Here is a 24,710-nt window from a genome sequence, read left to right on the forward strand (position 1 = left end):
TCTGACTAGAGAAGTAACCTGATCTGACTTTCCTGTTTTGAGAAGCATCTGTAAAAAGGCAAAGGTGGAATCAGGAAGGCCAATCAAAAGGCTGCTGCACTAATCCAGATAAGGAGCAACAGAGACTGATCATCACGCTGGAGCAATGGAGATATGTTGAGAAGTGCTCAGATTCTGGATATGTTTTGAAGGTGGAGACAACAGGATTTGCGGTTGTAGGTGAGAGAGAGAGAGAGAGAGAGAGGGAGAGAGGGAGACGGAGACAGAGACAGAGAGGGAGGGAGAGAGAGGGAGGATTCTAAGATTTGCGGCCTGAAAGACTAGAATGATGAAGTAGTGACTCACTAAATAGAGATTAGGATGGACCTGGATTTGGGAGCAGAGCTAGGAGGGAATCCCGAGTTCTGGGGCAGACATGTGGTCTGAGCTGTGGGATGTCTGAGCGGAGATGCCGTGTGGACTGTCAGATACATGTGCGTAGAGCTGAGAAGTATAACTAGACATTATCATTTCGGAACTCATCAACCTTGACACTGAATGAGATCAACAAGGCAGTGAGAATAGACTGGAAAATAAGAAGCCCAAAAAATGAGCCCAATACTCGGAATTAAGGAGATGACGCAGGACCAGTAAAGTAGACAGAGAAAGGGCCAGTGAAGGGGGAGGAGAGTCAGGGGAGCACGACGTCCTGGAAGCCTAGTGGAGAAACAGGGCCAGAGTGGTCGCACGCAGCCGCCAGGCTGGCAGGTGGGGACGGGAGCTTCCCGGGGAGGCCCTGGGGACTTGCCCACAGCAGGAGCACGGGTCGGGCGCGGGCCACAACTGGGCTGGAGCTAAATCAAGACAGAACGGAAGGAGCTTTGAAGAAAATGAGCAGTGATCATTCTGGGCATTGCCCTATAAACAGGAGCAAAAAATGGGGTGGTAACTTAGAAAGAATTAGGAAGTCAAGAAGAGTTTCTAAAACGAGAGAAGCACATTCTTTTTTTTCGGTTTCTTTTATGTATACAATCATTATCTTAAAATGATGATGGCTTTGTGTCTTCCTTTCTAATCCTTATGCTTTTATTTCATTTCTCCTTTCTCTAACTCATCGTCCGAGCTAGCTCTCCAGAACAATGTTGGATAGAATTGGAGTAGCAGGTTCTCATTCTTAAAGGGAGTTTTCTGACTCTTCAACACAATTATAAAGTTTATTCCCGGCTTTTGGTTAGTACCTTGTATCAGATTAAGGAAGTTCTCCCCACCCCCACTAAGGATTGTTTACTTTTATCAAGTGCTTTTTCTGCTCTTTGGAGATAATACTGTGCTCCCTTTTAATCTGTGAATGTGGTGAGTTGTAGTCATAGATACTTAAAATATAAAACCTACTATTGCATTCCTGGGATTAAATAAAATTTGACATTTATTTTAATACATTTCTTGATTTGGTTTGCTATTTTTAAAGGAACTATGTGATCAACCTATATTTGCTCTTTCTTCCATTGTCTTTAATTGACTTTGGTATCAAGTTACACATACTAGTCTCATAAAATAAGTTAGGAAATATTTCCACATTTTTATTATCTACAAGAGTTTTATAACATTAAGATAATTTATTCCTTGATTTCATAGAAAGCTGTAAAACCCTCTGGACATCTTGAGAGACTTTTTTTCTGGGGGTTAGATATTGATCCAATTTCTTTGAGAGAAATCGAGGGAATTTTGCTTTAGTCACTTTTGGCAAAACATATTTTCTGAGAAATTGTACATTTGATTTGAGTTTTCAGATTTAGTTGCATAAAATTGTATTATTCTTAGTTTTTATGTTCTGCTGCATCTGCGTAAGTGTTCTTTTCCAGTGATATTTTCTTTCATCAATGTTTTCATAGCTTTGTCTCTTTTTTAGTTGTTAATCATCCTTATAGGATATTTTTTTTCATCTCATTAATTTTTTTTTTAAGTTTACTGTTTTTTTCTTCTCTCTCTGGTTATATTCTGCTCTTCTTTTCCTAGTCTCCCCAGTTGTATGGTCAGCTTATTGATTTTTTTGTGTTACTTTCTTGTTTTCTAATATAAGCATTTAAGACCACAGATTTCTTGCTTAAGTACCACTTAGCATCATTCTAAAAGTTTTTGAGGTACAGTGTTTTCATTATGAATTCTAAATAGTTTCTCATTTTGATTGTGATTTCCTCTTAAACTCTTAGGTGATTTAGAGGATTGTGTTTTAATTTCTCAAAGAATTCTGGGACCCTTTTTATTAAGTTAAAAACTTAACTGCATTGTAGTCAGAGAATATGAGCATTATGATATGGATTACTTGGAAGTGGTTGAGATTTGCCTTGTTTATGGCTTATTTGTGTAAGTAATAACAGCCAATACTTATGTAGCACTTACTATGTTCCGGGAATTGTTCTAAGAGCTTATCACATTTTAATATATTTAGTCCTTTCAATAAACTTTTGAGATAAGTGTACTAATATATATTTGTTTTATAGATGAGAAAACTGAGGCATAGAGAGGTTAATAATTTAATTTGTCCAAGATTAAACAGCTAGTATATAGTACCGCCAAGAATGAAGAGTTTGTCTTCAGAAATCATTCTTAGCCACTACACTCTACTGCCTCTTTAAGTGTTTCATATGTGCTTAAGAGTTAAATGTATTCTCTAATTATTGAGTGTAATATAATGGTTGATTAGGGGACTCTTGTTCTCTAATTTTTTATATCCTCAATAAATTTGTGTTTGCTTGGACAGCTGATTATTAATAGAGTATTTAAAAATTCCCCGTTGTAATTTATGATATGTCAATTTCTCCCTGTAATATTGTCAAGATTGCTTTATAAATCTGGGGTTCTTTTTTATGTACATACAAGTTTAGAATTATTTCTTCCTTGGAGAACTTTTCCTTTTATTATTACATACTGAGTACCTTTATTGTTTTACCTATTTTCTTGGAATAGTAGTTTCGTTTTTTCCTTTTTTCTATCTCTTTTCACTCTCCTATGTTCTTATAACTTAAATATAATTTGTACACACCATGTATGTAGACTTTTTAAATAATTCAGAATGAAAATCTGCCTTTTAATTGGTAAATTTAGTCAACTAATATTTATTGTGATAAATTACATACTTGTATGTGTTTCTGTGTTTTATTTTGAGTATGTAGTCTATTTAGTGTGCAGTAACACTATGCCTAAAAAAATGCACACACCTTAATTAAAAAATACTTTATTGCTAAAAATTATTTACCATCATCTGAATTTTCAGCGAGTCACAGTCACTGATCATAGATCATCCTAACAAATATAATAATAATGAGAAAGTTTGAAACATTGTGAGAATTATCAGAATGCAATACAGGGACAGGAAGTGAGCAAATGCTTTTGGAAAAATGTTGCTGATAGACTTGCTTGATACAGGGTTGCCATACACTTGTAATTTGTAAAAAAATGCAGTATCTGCAAAGCACAATAAAGCAAAGACCAGTAAAATGAGGTGTGCCTTTATAATTTTCTGTTACTAAGATATTGGCAAAATATTGTTGATTTTACTACAGTAAGTAAATCAACTGAGGCAGAAGAATGGGCAATTCCTTGGGAAAAGATAAAAGAAATTTCAAGGAAATGAGAGGCTAGTACCATCAGTTGATGTCTTGTGTAGTATTCTTTCTAAAGCATGATATAACTCACAATTTAATTAATAGTCTTTTCTCTTACTTCATAATGAAAAATCTATAATTGATATACATTCTCTTACATTTGATGAGTTGCAATAACTATGTCTGAAGTTATTCAGTACTTCTATTCTCTTCCTATTACCATAAAACATTTTCATGTTCGTCTTAGACATTATTTTCCCTTCAGTGAAGATGTTAGTGATAAACTCTCTCCATGTTTGTTTTTCTGAAAAAGTCCTTGTTTTGCCCTTAGTTTTGAATGACAATTACCTGGGTATGGGTTTCTAGATTGGAAGACATTTTTATTTCTTAGTAATTTCTACTATTGCTGTTATGAAATCTGCTGACAGTTTGTCCATCTTTATACCTAATCTACTTTTTCTCTGTTTTAATATTTTCTCTGTGTCTTCAGTGTTTTATGGTTTCACTATTATGTGTCTAGATAATGGTTTTATTTGTGTATTCCTAGTTAATCCTTATTGTCTTTTGTGAGTTTGAGTTAATACCTTTTATCAATTTTGGAAAGTTTTAAAATACATCAAAGATTATCTTTTCCACCTAATCTCTCTGGAAATCCTATTTATGGACTCTATACATTTTACCAATATATTTTGAGTACCTACTATCTTCCAGCAATATTCTAAGCATTGGAAATATAATGACAAACAAAGCAGACAAAAATCATTGCCTTCATATCCTTCATATTCTATCCTGTTTATCCTGCATGTCTTTTGATCTTTTGTATTTTCCATCTATTTGTGATACATTATGTTTTTGTTTCCTCAGCTGTATATTACAGACCATTGCATCTTTTCAGCTGCATCTTATCTACTATGTCATCCGTTTATTGAAGTTTTTATTTCCAGAAGTTTCATTAGGTTCTTTTAAACATATTTCTAGTGCTTTTTGATGTGTCTTAGTCTCTGTTTATAAAATAAATTGTCCTTTATACATCGAATTATTTTGAATATAAAATGGCATAGTCAGCAATTGTATCACCTGAAGTTTGTGAATATCTAACCTGCTCTAAGTTTCATTTGCTGACATGTGCTCATATTGGCTTACTTCCTTGATAGTTTTATAATTTTGGATTTTTGAGTTCAGCTTATGTAGAATTTTACTTCTATGAATACCAAATGGCTTTAGTTGAGTGTTTCACCCCTTAAGGTAGTTTTAGGTTTGCTTCCACTGAGAGCGCCAGTGATATCATAGGCTCTGGGACCATTTTTATTGTTGTTATTAGTGTCTTAACTTTGAAGATTCTTGGAATAATAGAATAAATGAGGTAGGTACCTATGTATGCTTTTAAAAGTGGAAAGAGTGATACAAATATAAGAGATTAGTAGTATGGGTGCTGTCACATCTCTGAGACCAAATGCAATGGTGTATTTTTTCCCTACATATATGTATAACAGTAACAATATTATACACCACAGTAATAGAGGTATAACTTCATTCAGGTACCGGGACCTGATTCCAGTGTGTGTAAATAAGTGGGAGGGAGTCTTCCCACACATACTTAAACCAAAACATTCTCAAACACCAGCAGGATATTGAAGAACTCAACTCAATTCTGATGTTATCTGCCTGGAGACAGCACCAGATTCTCAGGTTAAGGGCTCCTTCTTACAATACTGCCCTCTGTACCGCCCCGGTCACAAGCTCCTGGCAGTTCCCTGGGCTTCTGACCTACTGGCTACAGACTGGAGGTTCCCACAACCTCCCCTCTAGGTTCTAGTAATTTGCTGGAGCAGCTCACAGAACTCAGGAAAATATCTATGTTTACTAGTTTAATAAAGGAAAATAGTTAACAGCCAGATGAAGGCAGACATAGGGCAAGGTCCCAAATAAAGGAGCTTCTATCCTCGTGGAGCTTGGGGCCTGGCTCGGTGGCTCGTGAAGGCGTTCTGGTTCCCCAAGTAGAGAAGCTTCTCCAGCCAAGAAGCAGGATCCAACTGAGCAGAGCAGAGAGAGCAAAAAGCTCTTCTGGGTTTTTGTGAGGGCTTCATTGCATAGTCAGGATTGACTAAATTATTGGCCATTGGTTGATTCAGCCTCCAACCCCTACCCTTGGATGGTGGGGTTGGAGGGGGGTAGGGGGGCAACCAAAAGTCTCTCATTAACATAACAAAATACCTGTTTCACCTTTAAGACTCTGCCGTGTTTTCAGGAACTGTGGATGAAGACCAAATATACCTGGGAAATATATATTTGGTCATATGAATAACCAAGTACATATTTCTTATGACTCATTGTATCACAGATGCCAATATAGAAAGTGACATTGAGAGGGGCCTTTTTGTGATGTACATTACTATGTGGTTGTGGAATAAATGTATAAAAATTGTAACCACATAGGGAAATATTTGTAACTCACTGTGTGTTATAAACCCAAGGCTGGCTTTCAGGGTGCTGGTATCCTTAGGAGGAATAATAAAAATAATCATAGCTAACATTTGTCTGCACTTCCTTTGTGCCTGACACTGTTGTAAATCCTTTTCCTCTACTAACTCATTTAATACTCACAATAGTCCTAGAAGGCAGATAATAATACTCCATTTTTAAGGATTAGGTGACTGAGGTACAGAGAGGTAAGTGATTACCCAAGATTGCAGAGCTGTTCAGAGCAGAATGCAGCTTGGAGCACAGGCTGTCTGACCTGAAAGTACATGCTCTTAACCACTGTGCTAAGCTGTTTTCGAAGGAAGAAAGGGAGAGCTAAGGCTTAAGATGCCTGCCTTCTTTTCCACGCTTCCACTTCCACACCTTCCCACAGCTATGAACCTTATTTCAGATGTTTCACATTCCCTTTTGCCGGTGGGCCATTCCTTGAAGACTGTTTCCAACCCAGAGAAGTGTGACAGAAAGGTTAATGGATGATGACATGATGTATAGTGTCTGGCTGAATGTGAGTGATTCATACTGATGACAAGGCCTGGCACAGCACCGTGTATGGCTTTTTCATTGTCTTACATCTCCAGTTTGACATCCATACCACTTTAGGATAAATTACTTTAGAACTGACAATGACCAAGTTGCTGTGAGAATCTCTAAACCCAGATGGATGAGTTTGATATTAAATAGATCCGGTCCTTAGAAGTTTCTCATTTTAACATGCCCAGGGACTCACCCAATATTGAACTCAAAACATAAACATCTATGTATGCACACTACATATTTCATAAGAACAGGATGTTGCCTGGAATGTGAGTCAGGAAACACCTAATTGCAAAACTGATCCCTCACCAAAAAGCTTTAAACTATTCAATTACCTCATTAAAATAATTTTAAATTTGTTTGGTCTTTTTGACTATCAGTGAAGGAAGAAATTAACCGCTTATTCAGGTGTTCCCCCTTTTTGGAGGAAATCTCCTTTTTGGAGAATGTTTTCCTTCATGTCATATGCAGGAATTTGAATGCATAAATTTTTTTCCAAATTGAAAAATCTCCTTTCTTTTTAGTAAAGTGGTATAGAATAAGAAATTCTTAGGTTCAAGAGGTTCTCAGTAATAACAAAGTTCATTACTGATGCATCTATACTACCTTATATGTTAATGTATTAGATGAAATTATGACCAGTGCAGTTTATCCTTACTGACAAATGCTTAACTTTTCCAGTTAGAAATCTTAGAGTACATGCCTTTTGTTCAACAATCTCACTGATACAAGTCTCTCCTACTATCCCATCTTCATCCCAAAGCACCTTTTCAGAATCCTCTCACAATTCAGTACTCTCTTAGCAAGGAAATTGACTTTCAGTGTTCATGAACCAAGACTCAGGTAATGTCACATACTTTTCTTGAGTTACACCTTCATCTTTTACTGAAGTTTGTTTTGTTCAAATGATAATCTGTTGTTTAGACATGGTTTACTATGTTTCTCAATGTCATCTATATAAACTCTGTTGTAATTGGGTTCCCAAGAAAACAAATTCCAGATGGCTGTTCCAAGCAAGGAGTAAAACCGGGTGAGGCGGTTCCCTTTGACTAAGGACAATTTCTGCAGGCATACTTAGCTGCAAGACTTTTTTCAGTCAGAAGCTGAGAAACCAGTGCCTTTGCACTCAAAGCAGAATATGGGCAGTGTGCCACAGTGCCCACCCAGGGTGGAAAAGGCTTTATGTAAATAACTTGCCACCAAATGATTGACTGGTTTCCTTCAGGGATGGTGCCATTTTGGGTGCTCAGCATTGACCTCTGTTGCTAGCAGACTGCACATTTAGCCAATGGGAATAATAACAAGATCAACCTTGGTGAATGGGAGCTTATGCTGTTAATGCTGTTGGGTAATTCTTAGATGCCAAGGTTACTCCATTTATGCACCTATTGGGTCACATTGGGATGGTTATGGCAAAGTCTTGGCTGGTATCATCCAGAATTCAGGCTTCCTTCTATTGATGGCATTGATTCTCTGTTCTAGCTACCTTTATGTATACATAAAAGTGACCAATCTGGTGTTGTTTCATATTTGAAGATGATGTGATTAAAAATAACTGCAATTTACAAGGGCAGTTGTGGCCAAAGATAGTCATTTTAGCCCAAGAGTGTTCTTTCTCTGTCATATTTCACCCCTGAGGATGGTTTCAGTTTTTCTGTCACTATAGAGATTTTTGGAAAAGTCAGCATCATGTTTGCTCCTTCATATTCTGATTTCTCTCTATAATTTAGAATAAGAAATACTCACCAACAAAGGAGGAAGGTAAAAGAAAATATTCTAAAACAGTTCAACAAATCAAGTGGTGTTCATCCTAGGAATGCAAGGATGGATTAATATCTGGAAATTTCATACTGTATGGTAACATTTCACATCCATAAGATGGCTAAGAAAAAAAATCTTGGTTTGCCTTCATAGATGCTGAGAAGTCATTCAAAAATTAAACCAAATATATAAACTGAAAATAGGAAGAAAGTGATGCCTCTTATATAATTTAAAAACACCGTATTTTCTTGTTTTTGATTATAAAATTTTGTATAAAAAATCAGAATCTAAAACCAGAAGCTAAGCCAGCATTCTTGCTCTCATCACTTTTATGTGAAATAGATTAGGAGATGCTAGCTGACACAATAAGCCATTGGATATGTAAAAGGTACAAGTATAATACAGAAATGTTTCTAGAAAACCCAAGGGAATGATCTGAAAAAAATTATCATAATTAAAAGGATTGAGCTAATTAGTTGAGTACAAAATAAATAGAAAAAAAGTTGTAGGTTGGCTTAATCAGCAATAACATTAAAAGTTCTAATGGGGGAAAAACACAGATTTTGTTAATAGCAACAGCAAAGACATAAAATACACTAGGAAACACCTCTAAAAATGTGTGGAGTTTATGTGAAGAAAATAGCGAAATTAGAATTATAAAAGAATTGAAAAATGAAACAAGCAAACAGAAAAGACAGCCCTTAAATAGAACTTAATGTATATAAATATATAAAACAATTACTAGGAAAGGAATTATTCAATAAATGGGTGGGAAAATTAGGTTAGGTATTTAGTAGAAAATGGTCATCTTTATGTCTGTAATAACTAAGTGAATGGTTAAAAGATTAATTTCCAAAATCCCAAATGTTTAAGTCTTTGTCAATTTTCTTTTTAATCTGGAAAAAATGCAGGTAGATTTTTATTAAACCTTTGAAAAAGGAAACTTTAAAGTTAAAAAAAAAATTCTGTTAAAGGAATCACAAAGAAAGGAAGGTGTGTGTGTAGACGGATAAATGCATGTGCTTGGGGACCCCTGTCAAGCACATGAGAAATTGGTGAGCATGGTTTCCCCCAGGAAAGGGAACTGGAGTGAAAGTGAGATAAGTTTTCACTGTAAACCTTCTCTTTGTACTTTTTATTTTTTTATCATGTCTGTGAATTATCTTTTCAAAAACGAGAATAATTTGAATAACTTAAATTTCCAACTTGAAAAAAGAGGAGTGTGATGAAATCCCGAAAGATGGACAGATTTGGCTCTCTAAAAACTTAGCGCATCAGTAAATAGCAGCAAACGAACTAAAAACAATGAAACATGGAGACATATTCACAAAGGTATGCCAAGTGTTGGCTTACCATCCTTAATAGAAAAAGATATTGCATTGAAGAAAGAAAACAAAACAAAAAAGAAGTTATCTAAGGAAAAATAGACATAAGGTACAGTGCACAATTCCCAGAAGAGGAAATACAAATGCCCAATAAACACGTGAAAATCATTCAACCTCACTTTTGATCAATGAAATTCCAAGTAAAACAGCAATGAGATATCATTTTTCACTAATCAAATTAGCCAACATTAAAATACCCTATTTTTACAAATGTACAGTGGGGAAAGCATGCTTTCACCCAGCCAATGAGAGTATAAATCAGTAAGACCTTTCTGGAAAATAGTCTGGCAGTAGGAAAAGCCTTAAAACTGTTCCTGTCCCTTGTCTCAGAAATTTCTATTTCGGGAGAACCTACGCTATAAATAATGTATATATGGAGAAGGTTTTATGCATGTGGAATTTACTGCAGCACTAGTCAAATGGTAAAAAATTATTGTTAGAGTTGGAGTGTGCAGTAGGACAGAAAAATCCCATCACTTTCCCTCTCTAATGGCACATGCTGGTGTAAGGACCCCACAGCTTCACAGTGGGATTGTGTTTTCAGTGTTGCCAGCCCACCACGTGGAGTTCAGTCCGACCTGTTCTCCAAAGTAAAGCGATGGGCTCTGTTTCACATTTACACGGTTTGGAGGGTCATGTTCTCTCTCAATAAACATAATTAGGTATTTGAGGGAGAATTCAAATAGAGGGATGGAGGAAAATTTGGTAGGGGAAAGATAAAATGGATTTGGTAGTTATTTGAGTTGAAAAAAAGAGAGAGGAGATGTGCTCTGCTGCGTACAGGAAGAGAAAGAAAGCTTAGGAGGGGACATGGGAGGGTAGTTTGAAACTTCGCAAAAGTTACTGAAATGTCAGATTGAAAAGCAAACTTTGACCAATAATGGATTTAGCCATTGAAATAACCTGAAGATTAAACCCACTTGAAGGTAAATAATTAACCTCCTTTGGACCTTCCCTGCCCCGTCTGTGTGTTTGTGATAGCATATCTGCACCTGCCTCGGCCACGAGGTTCCCATCGCCAAGAAATCAGGCCCTTATTGTATTTGGGCTTTTACAAGCTCACCCCATAGCACACAGTGTAACATATCCATTTTCTAAGTGACTTAGTTCTAGTTGACGGTCCTTTGAAGGATAACATTCCCGAGTATTATTTTAACATGAGGGTCTTCCAAACAGGATTACCAAACCAATAACAATGACCAGGCAGTGGTTGAAATCTGCATCACTCGAATCACAACAGCCATCAGAGAGACCGAGTCGATTGAAAAGCACGCCAAGGCCCTTGTGGGGCTCTGGGACTCCTGCCTGGAGCACAGCCTGAGACACCCTGGGAAAGACGAAGACACGCCCCATGCAAAAATCGCTTCTGATATCATGAGCTGCATTTTACAGGTATGTCAGTGTTCGGCATAACGCTATTTGATACTGGCTAGGCAGCTTAGGCGAGCATCTGGTTCTCTGGACAACAGCCAAGCCCGATAAGGTCCTATTGAGCCCCTACTTTTGCAGGACATGCTGTGGGGACTCCAATACCATAGCAAGCTCTAATCTCTTCTGAGAGATAAGATATACACATATAAAAAGCTTACAATAAAGTAATGCATATCAAGATCCAAATGAGGAATACTGTAGAATTCAGAAAAAGAGACCTCTTTCATCCAAGGAGACCATAGAGAGGGTGGAGTTTGAGCTGAAGGACAATGAGCTTGGAATATATGGAGAAAAGTGATTTAATAATTTTTAGCATGTTTCTATATGTGTTGCAAACTTCCTATGATAATAACATTTGCCTGCTCTGATCATGTTTATAAGTTCTTTTGTCTGGTGTAAACATGAATTTGGAATTTTGCTTCAGCCACAAACCCATTATATAGCATTGAAATGTGGGGTAAGTCACTTAACTTCCTAAGCCAGTGTCCTCCCTGTAAAATGCTGATGAAATGACATTGTCTATGACAAACTTTTCCAGCCAGTAAATGTCGGTGATATTAATAGCTGTTTCTCAAAAAAGAATTCTGTGGTCAAGTAAGTTGGGAAACACTGAATTCAGTTTTTCCCTTTGAACTGTCGTATTTCGTAGCACATTAAAGTCTCTGTAAAGTACTGCAATAAAGAAAGCTGGTTAACTTTACTTAGTACAGCATTTTCCAATCTGATTTGACAATGGAACTTCCTTTCCCTTCCCTAGCCCCAACACAACATTTAGGAAACATCATTCAAAACTATGGTTCTGCTGAGAACAGGTCAGGACATTTTGGTAATGTTTAGCACTGTGTGTGACAACTAATACTAGCTTCCCTGCTTCTTTTTTCCTCTCACAGTTGTCTGTGCTTAAGTGGAGCATATTTCATGTTGTCTGCCCAGTCCAGGGACTTTTCAATGAACAAAAGACTCAATACACACTGTCACACTGTTTTTCCTTTGTCTCCAGGATTAAGGATGGGAGAGGAGGAAATGAGGTTTTAGTAAAATTAAAGAAAGAGTAATGCTGTTTGGATTTAACAACAAAAACTTAATACATCTGTTGTTCGCTGATTATCTTTAATATGTATTGTCATATTAGAAACAGAGATTATTTCACTCCAAAGAACCACTCCACAGACATTCAGACAGAAACTCACAAATTAGCTGTATTCTCCAGTTCACACTGTAATTTCAAAACCATTGTAACTATAAACACAAGTCACGTATATAATTTTGAATTCTATAGTAGCCACATTAAAAAGAAGTGGAAAGAAACAGATGAAGTTGATTCTATATTTTCCTAAGCCCAATTATAGCTAAAATATTGTTATAATTGATGTAATCGATTCAAACATTAATATTTTGCTTTTTTGTATGCTAAATCACATCTGGTGTGTGTTTGAGCACATGTTACTGTGGAGTAGGCTATTTCAGGTGCTCAGTAGTTTCCTGTGGGTAGTGGCTCCTGTTTTGAACAGCTCTAGAGAGTCAGAAAGGCTTTCTGGAGGGAGACCACATTTGGAAAGGGTTCGGAGGCATGGACAGGAATTTCACCAGTACAGAAAGGTGGAATGATAGGCTGTGCCAAGAACATAAAACAACTTGTGCAAAAGTCCTGATCTGTAAAAAAAGATCTAGGTCAGGGAATCATAAGCAGGCTGCTCTTCCACAATGCCCAAAATTCAAACACGAAGGAATGTTTCATTCTGGGTAAGGCATTATGTCTCCTATTTAGAAAGGGGTAGGGGCAGGGTAAGCAAATAAAAATGCTCCAGTGACTGGCTAATCAATGACTCCCTGTGAATGAGCTTGTAGCATTGTTGAGAGCACTGCCCTGCGCCCTATGAACAAGCACTGATATTTAGGGAAGGGACAGAGAAAAGGGCTAAGGGATAGGCCTCTTGATTGTAGGCCCAGCTTGGGCACCAGGTGATGGCTGAGCACTCTGAGGAGTAGAAATATAATGGAAGGAAGGGAGTCTTTCAGCAATGTTCAGTGATTGCCCAGGCCTCCCCTGGGGATGTGGTTCCACAAAGTCACCACAGGAACCGAAGGCAAGGCTGTGGCCAGAGCTTTGGAATTTAGCTCTATCCAATTTTAAGGAATTTTTTGGCTTTTAGTCAATATTAAAAAGATAATTTTGACCTACTTGTAATTTAGGTTCTTGTGGGAACAATATAGAAATCCAGATGATTCATAATCTATTCTGTCTTTCCAGTAAAATAAAACAGTAGATCAACTTCAAAGCCAAACACTTAGCATTTTGAGGTTGCATAGAAAATAAAAGTGACTCCCCCTCCCCATCCAGCTCCCCAACTCCCAAGATAAACAATACCACCCTCACCTGTCCAGTCAGTCAAGGGCCCACCAGTTCCTACCACATCCTTGACCATTTTACTCAATTTTCTTTTCTGGCCAGCTCACTGACATTTCAAGCTAAATATGTTCATTCACACACACAAAAACCTTCTGTCTTTTTTTCCACAAAATTTCCTTTTAAAACCTACACTCAAACCTACTTCACGTGATTATTCCTATTCCACTTTGAATTAGTAATTACATTGAATTCTTTCTTCTTTTAGTTCCTAAAGTTATATGCTTGCCCCATTTATCTTAAAATCGTTTTTTAAATTCCAGAATTCATCTTCTATACCTTCCTCAGCACGAAATTGGCCCAAGCGTGTGGTGCACACTAGCGAGTTTTGGTTTCTTCTGCCGTGGGTATTGTGCTTCTAGCAACCCACCCCCACCCCTTAGACAAGTCTCTTGACCTGTCACCAATAAGACAAAGAATGAACCAGACGATCTCTCTCAGATCACCTCCTGGTCTGAAATTCTGACTCCCTTAGGACACACTGAGAGGTAGAATAGCTAAGAGCTGTAGAACTTGAGGGTGTTGGAGCTTGGTTTTATATCAATGAGAGATTGGCAAGTCATTTTGTCTCTCTGAACCTCTGTTCTGCCATCTGTAAAATGGGCATAACAATACTTGCTGCTCGTGAGGAATATCTCTTATTATAAAAGCAATCTCCATTTGTAGTCTAGCCACTCCATGGAAGTACATATTTCAAACCACAGCTTCCTCTGACCAAACTTCTGTATGGAGTTGGCCAATGCCTCTAAATCCTAAAAGGAAAGATACCCCCCACAAGACACATTACTTTCCAGGATAAATTCAAACCTGGAGAGGACTGAAGAAAATAAAAATGTACCTCAAGGAGGCTGTAATTATTGACATAGCTAACATGCTGCAATGAAATTTCTAGAGAACTGACAGGTCAGCCATCATGCTGTCAAGAGCTGGTTTTATCCTCACCCCACTAGTTCTGGTAGTTACAGTCCACCCCCGACCAAATCACTTAGCAGAGCTGCTGCCAAGTAAGCTCAGTGTTTATCTTTTTTCTTCATCACCGCTCACACTATTGCTGACTGTGTGAAGAGGCAGAGAGCCGAAGGGAGCTGTCTGGGGGGAGGAGGGAGGAATAGAAATAACCCCCAAATCCACTGTTGGAAAACCAGAAAATATTTCTTTTTCCTTCTTTATAGAAGGACTCACTGTCCATTCACCTTGATTCCACACTTCAGTTTTCCTATTTCCTCTTTCCCAGTTAACACTGTGTGAAGATTCAAAATCTGTCCCTTGCCAGTAGTACATACAAAGTGTCTTGGACCGTTTTGAAAGCATTCCCTTTGCAATTCTTACAGGCAAGACTGGTTATGTTGGTCTAGAAATTTATTCACTAGGCAATCCCAGCTCTACCATTTGCTCACAGTGAGATCTTGGGCAAATTGATTTTTCTGTGCCTTAATTTCCTCATCTGTAAAATGCAGGTGGTAAGAGTAGTTGCCTCATGAGTTTGTTGTGAGGATTAGAGAAATAGGCAGAAATAATAGAAATCAGATATTTAGGGCAGAGGAATGCAAGAGTGCTGCAGCATTAACTCTGGCTGGTATTCTCATCATTATCATGATCTGTAGGAGACCCTGAAATAGTACTTGACACTTTCTAACAAGGTGTCCTTTTAATTATTTATTGTAGCCGTTGTCCATTGCCTGTATCCCCCTCCCCTAAAATGGAAGCTTTCCCTTGTTCTGTGATGTAGTCCCAGCACTACAAACAGTGAATGGTGCATAGTAGGTGCTCAAAATGTTTATTGAATGAATGAGTGAACAAATGAACGAATGAATAGCTCATAACTGCCCTCTGGCTTCCACACCCACTACACTTCTCCCCAGAGTGTGTACCAGTACTTATTTCCCAGTTAATGCCACACAAAACAGTGGCAAGAAATGGGAGAGACTGGGACTCACAACCCCTACACAGGGTTACTGAGACTCATTCTCTTATTATCTGTGCAAAAATACACTGGAAAAGTTAGAGGTATGTGCCATTTAGATTTTATATATAGCCATGCTGCAGAACCAAACATTTTATATATAGATCTAAAACTTCTTTATCTAATCAATGATGCAAATTAAAAGCATAAGATAATGATTTTAATAAGCAACATTTCATCTTTCTTGACATTACTTTTTTATGGCTCTTAGTTGAATTCAAGGCATGAGAGCCAAAGAGCTTTTTAGCTGCTATCACCTCAGATAGGTATCTCTTTAATTCTTTTCAATTCTAAAACACTGGGAAATGTTCCCAAAGTGCATTTTCAAAAGAAAAATCTCCACTGAAAGCTCACATTGGTGCTAATCTAGTTAAGAAATGTAATTCTTGGCATCCATCAAACAAAGCCCTCTTGTTTTGCTTCCACAGCTAGATATAATTGTCCCCTTGAGCAAGTCTTTATTCCTACTCTGTAAACCTCACTGAATTTTTTCCTTGAGAACAGAGCACTGAATTGTGTGTAAGATGATACATGCGCCAACACGCTCACATCTCCACTGAGGGGCAAGGGCTATCATGTGCTCTGGCATGCACAGCAGTTTGCTTAAAGTGGCTTACTTGTACGAGCAATCATAGGGCATTCTCTGCATGTGTGCCGTTAACATTCCTGTGATCCAGACAATCCTAGAGATAAAATAGTTTCCTGCACCTGAGATCTACTGCATTAGCAACTCCCTTTGCTTCACTTGAGAGTGAAGGTCAGCCACTGGAAGGAGGTTGCATGGTGTCTGTGGCACCGTGTCTGTCGAGCCTCACCTTGGCCTCCCAGCCACTCACTCACACGCCGTTGTTGTCAGCAGTGCCCTCGGCACTAGGAACTGTCTAGACAGTGAAAACTGGGAGCCTGCAGTGGTGATGCCTTGGGGTTTATATGAACTATTTGCTCTTTGCTCAATGTTTTCACTACTCCCATTATTTGAGAGATTTGCAGATTACATACGTGGGAGGAAAACAAAAAAGTTGAGTGTGTTAAAGTTTTGTTTTGCTTTTAAAAAAAATGACATTATATATATATATATATTATTTTATAGATGTCACTTGGAACCACATTTCAAAGACTTTAACAGCTGCCCATTATTTTTCTCTAGACCATTGAGAATTGTTGTAAAAAGAATATGATCAAATTGACTTAGACTGCCTGTCCTTCCCTTGGCAACTGTTAGCTCACCCCCAAGCTTTAAAAACATCAGTTGTTATAAATACCAATTTTTATTGATCCTTCATTGTGCCTGTCTGTGTCCACAATTAGGAGGGGGAACACATGAGCTCCACTTCCCAATGCCACCAACCAGTGGTTTCTTAGCAGGTTACAGGTAAATCTACTTGCAGACATATTCCTCTAATGGGAGATGCGTACTTCTCTACCTGCCAATTGTTTGTGGCTAAAGACTCAGAGTGGATAAAATAAACAGGCAACAAGTTCTTTGTTGGAAAGCTCTGAAAATTATGTGATTGCGTTCCACCCTCAACACTAGGGCTTTAACCAGCCATGATGGGGACAAAGATGTGTCATCTACAAGTTAAACTAGCAAAGTCTACACATGATGAAGAGATTGGCTGTCAACACGAGCAACCCAAAAAACCTACAGATGAGATTGAGGGCTTTGGGAAGTGCCCCGTGCTCTACTCGAGGTGCCCTGAATAGAACCTCAAGGGAGCAGGGATAAAACAGGATTGTAATTGAGAAAATGGACAAACCAATCGGCCTTTTGAAACACCACATATCTGAAGAGTATGTCAGCAAAAAGAATGCTCTGTGTAGGATCATTATTTCGGCACATTACCCAGCGCTGTATGGGTGAGGGAGGGTAGAGACTGAACCTAATGGACAGGGAACTTCCAGTTACTGGCAATGTGGATTCAGTTGTAGAGCAGGACTGTTATTTCAGTCAGGTTTTACGATGAAATATACCTCAGAATCTGTCTTTACTCTTATGTGATTTTGTGCCTATGAGTGAGAATATTCTGGTTAGTAATCTGGCTCCTGAGGTCCTGATAACATGAAAGTTCTGACCTACGAAAGCCCCTCACTGTGGATGAGTAAATCGGCATGCCTGATTATGCACCGGCCTTTGGAAATCTCTTGCTTGGCCTCAATGGATTCAAACACGCTGTGTGACCTGACCAAGCACACAAGGACTTCCAAACTAAAGGGCAGGGAGCAGCCAGCCTTCCAGGGAGACCTCATAGCTCATCACATCATTAATAACCCAGTCCAATGAGGCACCATTAAATTCACCAGGAGGGGAGACACTCTAGATAAAAACAAAGTCTGGTATTAGAGATGTCTGGCAGCAGGCCATGGTCCTGATAGTTAAATGGTGTTATAAACTCCAAGAAGGATAGGACAGAAACTTAAGGAATGCGACTGCTAGAGAAGCATATAATTTGTCACGGAAAATAGTGTCAGAGCTTGCAACTCTGACTTAGTGTTGGGATATCAGGTTGAGGTATAAAATACCTATTTTCTCTGCTCAGGAACAGGACTGATGCTTGAGACAGGAAAATGGAACTACAGGAATACATTATGGATTTTTCAGGTCTGTCTTTGTTTCTAGAAGCTAGGAGGAAAAAGTTTAAGCAAGAGACATAATTGGCTCACTTGGAAAAATTTAGGGATAGAACTGACCTGAGGCAAAGCCAAATGCATGGAGCTCAAATGATGTCACCAGAACCTGCTTTCTCTCAACATATCTCTGAAATAGATCTATGTTGCCTTGAATCTCATTCAAATTCTCTCCTACTGACCTCCCAGGGAAGCAGCAGCTTCTCCTGATCATTCGTTCTCAACACTTTGAACCCAGCAGGAAAGAGAGACAATCTCTTTCACAGAGACTTTAAATGGCTTTTTAATTATAATTGGACAACTTGCCCATTGCTGACTCTATCATTTGGACCAGGGAAATATGATTCTCTGGTCAATGTCTGAGTCATTTGACCACCCTGAAGTCAAGGGTGCAAATGCCTTCAGCAGATGTACCTAGAACCTGAGCAACAAGTCAGCATCTGCTAAGGTGTGTGTAACAAATCACTTGCCAGTCAACCAGCCCTGCAAATGGATGAGGCTGGAGGGAGGGGACTACACCCGGCAATCACTGGCAGTGACACCAGTGAGAGGGAGCATGCAGGACCCCTTCCTCCCCGTCCCCCTTCCCACCACATTGTGTTCCCAGTGAAAACTATTATGATAGATTCACATTTTATTCCTTAGTTATTCCATTTGACAGGTGTTTATTGAACACCTACCATAAACCCAGAACTGTGGGAAGTATTAGAGAAAATAATCCATGTGTGGAAAGATATAAGCACCTTACACATGAACAGTTAGAGAAAAAAAACTACTTTTTATTTCTATAACAATAATAATATGAAGTCATACACACTGCACACTATGCGATTTTTGCTTTATAGTTAGTCTAAAGGATGGGGTTAATGGTGAGAATGGCTGATGGTAGTAAAGATTCCCCGAATGCACATGCTCTCCCTCACCTCTGTGCCTCCACACATGCCCTTCCTTCTGTCTACTCTGCCTTGCTGTTCACCAATCAGGTCTCAGCTGAGACATCGCCTCCTCCAGGAAGTCTTTCTTGACACCCCCCGAGACTGGATTAGGTGCTCCTTGCTTGCTCCCTTAGCACCTTTCCCTTCGCCTACCACAGCCCTCATTAACCTATGCTTTCAACTGCCTGTTTGCCTCTAAGTCTCCCTAACAAGAACAACAGTTCCCAGAGTTCCCTGGGTGGGGCCTGTGTTTTCACAGCTGCAGTCTGTGAGCTTAGCTCAATAAATATTTTTTAAATGAATGAATAAGGAGCCATTTGTTATTTTCTACTTTCTTTTATTTCCTTAGAATTACAATCGGCCCCCTGTGATGGCATTAGCCATCCCCATTGCAGTGAAATTCCTCCACAGAGGCAACAAGGAACTACGCAGGAATATGTCCAACTACCTGTCCTTGGCTGCAGTTACCAAGGCAGATCTCCTGGCTGATCACACAGAGGTTATACTAAAGAGCATACTCCAAGGTATGGTGCAACGGCTGAGCTGGGGGGGCATGTTGTAGGAATTGCTTTTAAAGTATTTTCATTAAGTTGTTATGGTTTGTGGAGAGAGATGTCTAGGGCACTGGAAAGTATGTTAGATCCTGTGGTTTGCTACTAGGTGACTGGTGAACATGCATAAGATTACTTGGGCTGGCTTAAGTCCGTGTGGGCTCAATGGGCAGATGAATTATTTGCACTCATTAGATGAGCTGTAAGCTTCCTTCCAGTTTCTACATCTCTCCGTTTGGAGAACTGTGTTTTCCATGCTGCTGGCTACCTCGTCCAACTCCTGACTGCGGAGAGCCTGCTTGTCTGTAACTGAGTGGAATGTGTCCCACTTTTCTCAGTGGCAGAAGGGTAACCTCGTCTTCCTTTGGTTTCCAAAAGCAAGAAATGTTAGATAAAATACGCCAGAGAGCATGTGAAGACTTCTTAAATGTGAACATGATTTGGGACTGATTTATAATTGTGTTAAATACAACCATAAAAAGTCAAATCAGGACATCTCTGTTCATTATTTCACATTTGAGTGAAAGAGATCGTTAGTCCAATCAAGTTAATACTAACCAGTATCATTCATTTCTCCTTTACTTTGGTTATAGGATTGAATTGCTAATATCACTTTATTCCCTAAAAGTCCAGAAAAAGCTATTCTACTTTTTTGTAACCACCTTGGCTGCATATTTGGAACAGATTTTATAAGAATTGCAAACATTTTTATACACCACACATTTTAAAACCATGATTGTTAGACTGGCAAGTAACTGATGTATGGGGAAAAAAACAGAAGTGAAGTGTCTTTTTGCAGCTTCCAAGAACTTAGTTCATGCGTTTGTTTTTTTGTCTTTTAAATGCACTTTCAATGACAAATAAGTCTTTTGAAACACAAAATACACTTTCTGAATTCACTGCACATATTTGAAATAAACAATGATTTGGTTTATTTGATCTGGCACTTTGAAAATTGCCATAAAATAAATGATAATTTGACCTTTAAAAGGTTAGGACTACATGTTTCAGGGTTTAGGTTTTGGGGACTGATGTGACCATAAAACTCCGCAATCACTCACATGAGCCCTTCAGACTTTGAACTACAAAGCCGAGGGGATCTTGCTGTCTCTGAGTAGTAAGTTTTCTACTCTGCAAATCTTTTGTCGTATATCCCCTGCTAAATAGCCTTAGTAGCCATCATTGGATCTCTGTTTTCTTTACCTAGAGCTTTTATCCTTTTCAGTATTTCTCCTTGATTTATATTATTCTAATCATCATTCTTCCATTTTTCTACTTCCACAGAAAATGCTAAAGTTTCATTGTTAGTTAATTTATCCAAGTTTTTACAAGACTAGAATTATAAAATTGTAGAATCTTATGTTGGGACATTAATCATGATTTAGTTCAGTTACCCAGGCAATGCTTAAAACCCCACCAAGTGGTCTTCCATTCAATGATACTAATAATAATTATAACAACAGTAATAACTACAATAGCTAAAATGTATTTCATGCTCTCTTTATGCCAAATACTTTATTAAGAACTTTATGTTAATTATATCACTTAGTACCCGCAAGAATTCCATAGCAGAAGTCTCATTATTATGCTATTTTACCAATTAGTATTTTGAGTAACAGAAACCCAACCCAGAGTATAAATGGCTTGGTGACAATTAAGAAGAAGGAGGAGGATGAGAAGGAGGAACCCCTCGTTGGAATGCACTAAAAAGCACATGAATATATCAGACTTCCAATTTGGCTTGATTCAGGGCCCTGTGGTGGTCTCCAGAGTCATTCTCACCTGTGCCTCCTGATTTTACTTTCACGATCCATGTTATAGGCCTCTGCAGCTTCCAGGTCATGTCATCATGAATAGCAGTTAAGCAAAAGAAACTTCATATCCAGTCCCATTGTATCTGTTTGACCTGCCATGGGTCACATGCCCAATTCTGAACCGACCCATCATTGAAGGAATACAGTCCTTCAATTGGCCAGGCTTGAGTCATGAGCCACCCTCAGAGCAGAAGGTGGGAGTCAGCTGCAGAAGAACCACATGGATGGGAAATAGATCCTCCCAAAATTCAGGGCTGTTGCCAACAGTGGTGTAAATGAACACTGGGTAACAAAAAAGCAGGCTTATATATAAGAATACTTCTATCACTCTATACTTTCTTCTTAAGAGATTCAGCCCCTTGCTCTGGCATGACAAGATCTTATGAGGTAATGATTCTTCCACCTCAGTGTATCTGCAGTTCTTCCATGTTCTTGTCATCTGTAAATTTTATGAACAGAACTGCTCTACCTTCATTTTAAAGCTAATGAAAAAGTAGACCAGATGGGGTCAGGCAAGCCTTGTGGTCTACTGTTGGAGACTGCCCCCTACATTTGGTTGATTTTATTCCATTGATCATATGTTTCTCAATTGTATTTATGTGCATATCTGTCCCGACTTCAAACCAAATACCTCCTTTATTCTTGCAAGTCAATTATGAGAGACTTTGTCAAATGAGCTTATGTATTTTTCCCTGAAGGCAAATACTACAGTAGTACTAAGGCAATTTTTCACTACTTCTCATCATTAAATGATTACATGTAAGTCATAATGTTTACTTTTACATTAAATGTAAACACAAATTCATTTTATTCAAATTGTCTAGACTCCATTTATCTGTTTTGTATTCTCTAGGCCATAAGAAGGATATTGTGAAAGTCCTTTTTGGAGAGAGGATTAAATGCATGAACTGAGGGTTGTCTTGATTGTACTTGAAAGATGAGGAGATAGAAGACCTCAGTGTCCCAACATCACATAAGATGATTATAGCACTATTGTTAAATCAATCCACAAAACCAAACAAAAACAACTTGTGTTCCATTTAGTTTTATAGGCAAATTTAAACAAATATGCAAGGAATCATTACAATTTTATCTAAATTTCTTCAGATAATTAAAAAAGAAGTACATTTTCTAACTAATTCTGCATGGCTAGTATAGCTATGATATCAGCACCAGAAAAGTATAAGAAAAGAAAATACAGGCCCATATTAATTATGAACATAGATGCACAAGTCATAAAATAAAATTTAAGCAAAATGACTATAGCAATGCTTAAAGAAAATGAAGTTAACATTTGCTGAGTGCTTACTCTGTACCAGGTGCTGGTCTTTGAATTCATATAATTCTTCCAATATCTTATGAGGGAAGAACTATTGTTATCCTCATTTTATAAAATTCACTGTCCATGATAAAAATCTCACAGCAAACCTGCAATAGAAGGGAACATCCTTAATCTAATATAGGATATTGGTTTAAAAACCTACAACTAAAATCATACCTAATGAAGGAATATTGAATAAGTTTCCCCTTGAATTAAAAGATGACAAGTTAAGTCACTTGGGTAATGAATTTGTTTTCTGCTTAAATTATATCAGAGGTAATTTAATATTTTGTAGCATCAGAACTTTTACAGAGTGGGAGATATTTATTCAGTGGTCCTAAATAATTCTCCACACTTGTTCTTTGCCATGTGAAGATATTTTATAAATCTGTCCAATATTGGAGTATTAAAGCACAGCCATTCTTAGTGCCGCATGATTTAGTGTATCTTTTACCCAGGAAGCTGACGGCCCTATTGAAATGAGATGATCTCCAACTGTAAGAGATTATTTGAAGGCTTATAGGGAAGCCTTTTCCAAATTTTGATTTGGAACTCAGTGACACAATGCACACCCTACTAAAAAACAAAACAAAACAACGATGTTCCTTCCTCTGCATTTCTGAATCAGTGATCAGAGAAAGCAAATATGCCTCTCCATCAATAGGCCATTTACAGACGCCTCTGGCACAAATCACAAGATGACCTCAAATGATTTGAAACTTAAGTAGACAGTCTTTGGGAAGAAAATGTAATATTGTCTCAGCAAGAGTCCAAATTCCTTTCTGACTTACTGGCAATAGTCTAGAAAAGACTGTCTAGTTAATTATGATAAATTTACTGGATTTCTTTCTCAATGTGAAACAAAATTCAGACCACTGATGGGTGAGCTCTCTCAGAAGAATGGAGATAGAAAACTGACCTCTCATGTGTTATGGCAGTAGTAGTATGTAGCACACAGGGTGGATGTAAGGCTTAAACAGATAAAGCAGCTATACTTTGCACAGTGCCAGGTCCATAGTTCATCAACAGTTACCATGATTCTTATCACCATCACCATCATCATCATAATTGTCATCATTGATTGAGTACCTGCCATGTACCAAACCCATATCCAAATACTGAAGGCAGAACCATATCCACGTGTAGAGTTTTATAATCCCTGGGGAGATACTTAACCATTAGAATCCATTACACAATTAAAGGACAAGGTTTTAATCTTACCATATTTGCAGATTGCTGAGAAAGAATTTATTAATCAAATAGTCTAGGAAACAGGCTACTAAGAAATCTTATTAAGAATATTCTATCTGGATGTTAATACACATAGGGAAATATTAAGTATAATGTTGGAAAAAGCCAACCCAAATGTGAATCCAGAAATAGAGACACATCTTGAAACAGAAAAGGACATCTTCTGAATTGTTAACCAAGTCTTGGATCAGTTGCATTAGGGTTTGCAACTTCCTGACTCCACCAGCAGATGTAGCTCTAAGTAGAAGAAGGCACGCACGGATAGCAACATCCGTGTGCCGAATCTGAGAATGACTTACCTGCAATGTAAGGGAATCTTTATATTCATTTATTTGTTCATAGTTTTGTTTCCTTGCTTCTTTCTTATTTAGTCCACTGAGAACAACTTGGAAAAACATTTTTAAAGATAATTTTTATTTCAAATGTTATTTTATGGTTTAGAAAGTACTTTTAGATAGATTATCTGTTTTCCCGTCATTTTCATAATAGTTGAGGTAGACAAGGCCTAGTATCCCTAATTTCATGGCCAAGTTGAGGCTCATAAAGATGAGTTGGTCGGCCTGCCCTCTCATGGTTTGGTAGTGGTGGTGCTAGAATTTGAATGCTGGGTTTCTGACCCCAAGCCCAGCAAGCTTTCTTCTAGAGTCCAGATTTATAAAACTGAATG

The 24,710-nt window shown here is 38.0% G+C and overlaps 1 protein-coding gene across 15 annotated transcripts in view; it reads left to right on the plus strand.

The window, feature by feature from the left end:
* The window catches only part of VEPH1 (ventricular zone expressed PH domain containing 1), a 182,069-nt gene that overhangs the window by 14,806 nt on the left and 142,553 nt on the right, over positions 1 to 24,710 (plus strand). For 12 of the 15 annotated variants that reach the window (XM_073232170.1, XM_073232171.1, XM_073232177.1 and 9 more), the window contains 2 exons: positions 10,922 to 11,137; positions 19,456 to 19,630. In XM_073232170.1, the coding sequence (XP_073088271.1) occupies positions 10,922 to 11,137; positions 19,456 to 19,630 (391 nt within the window). Of the gene's footprint in view, positions 1 to 10,921; positions 11,138 to 19,455; positions 19,631 to 19,875; positions 24,440 to 24,710 lie in introns of those variants that run through there. The other 3 variants (XM_036997949.2, XM_017646293.3, XM_073232174.1) reach the window with 3 other exon arrangements.

This window comes from Manis javanica, chromosome 3, assembly GCF_040802235.1.
Source record: "Manis javanica isolate MJ-LG chromosome 3, MJ_LKY, whole genome shotgun sequence".
In the NCBI taxonomy this organism is placed as follows: Eukaryota; Metazoa; Chordata; class Mammalia; order Pholidota; family Manidae; genus Manis; species Manis javanica.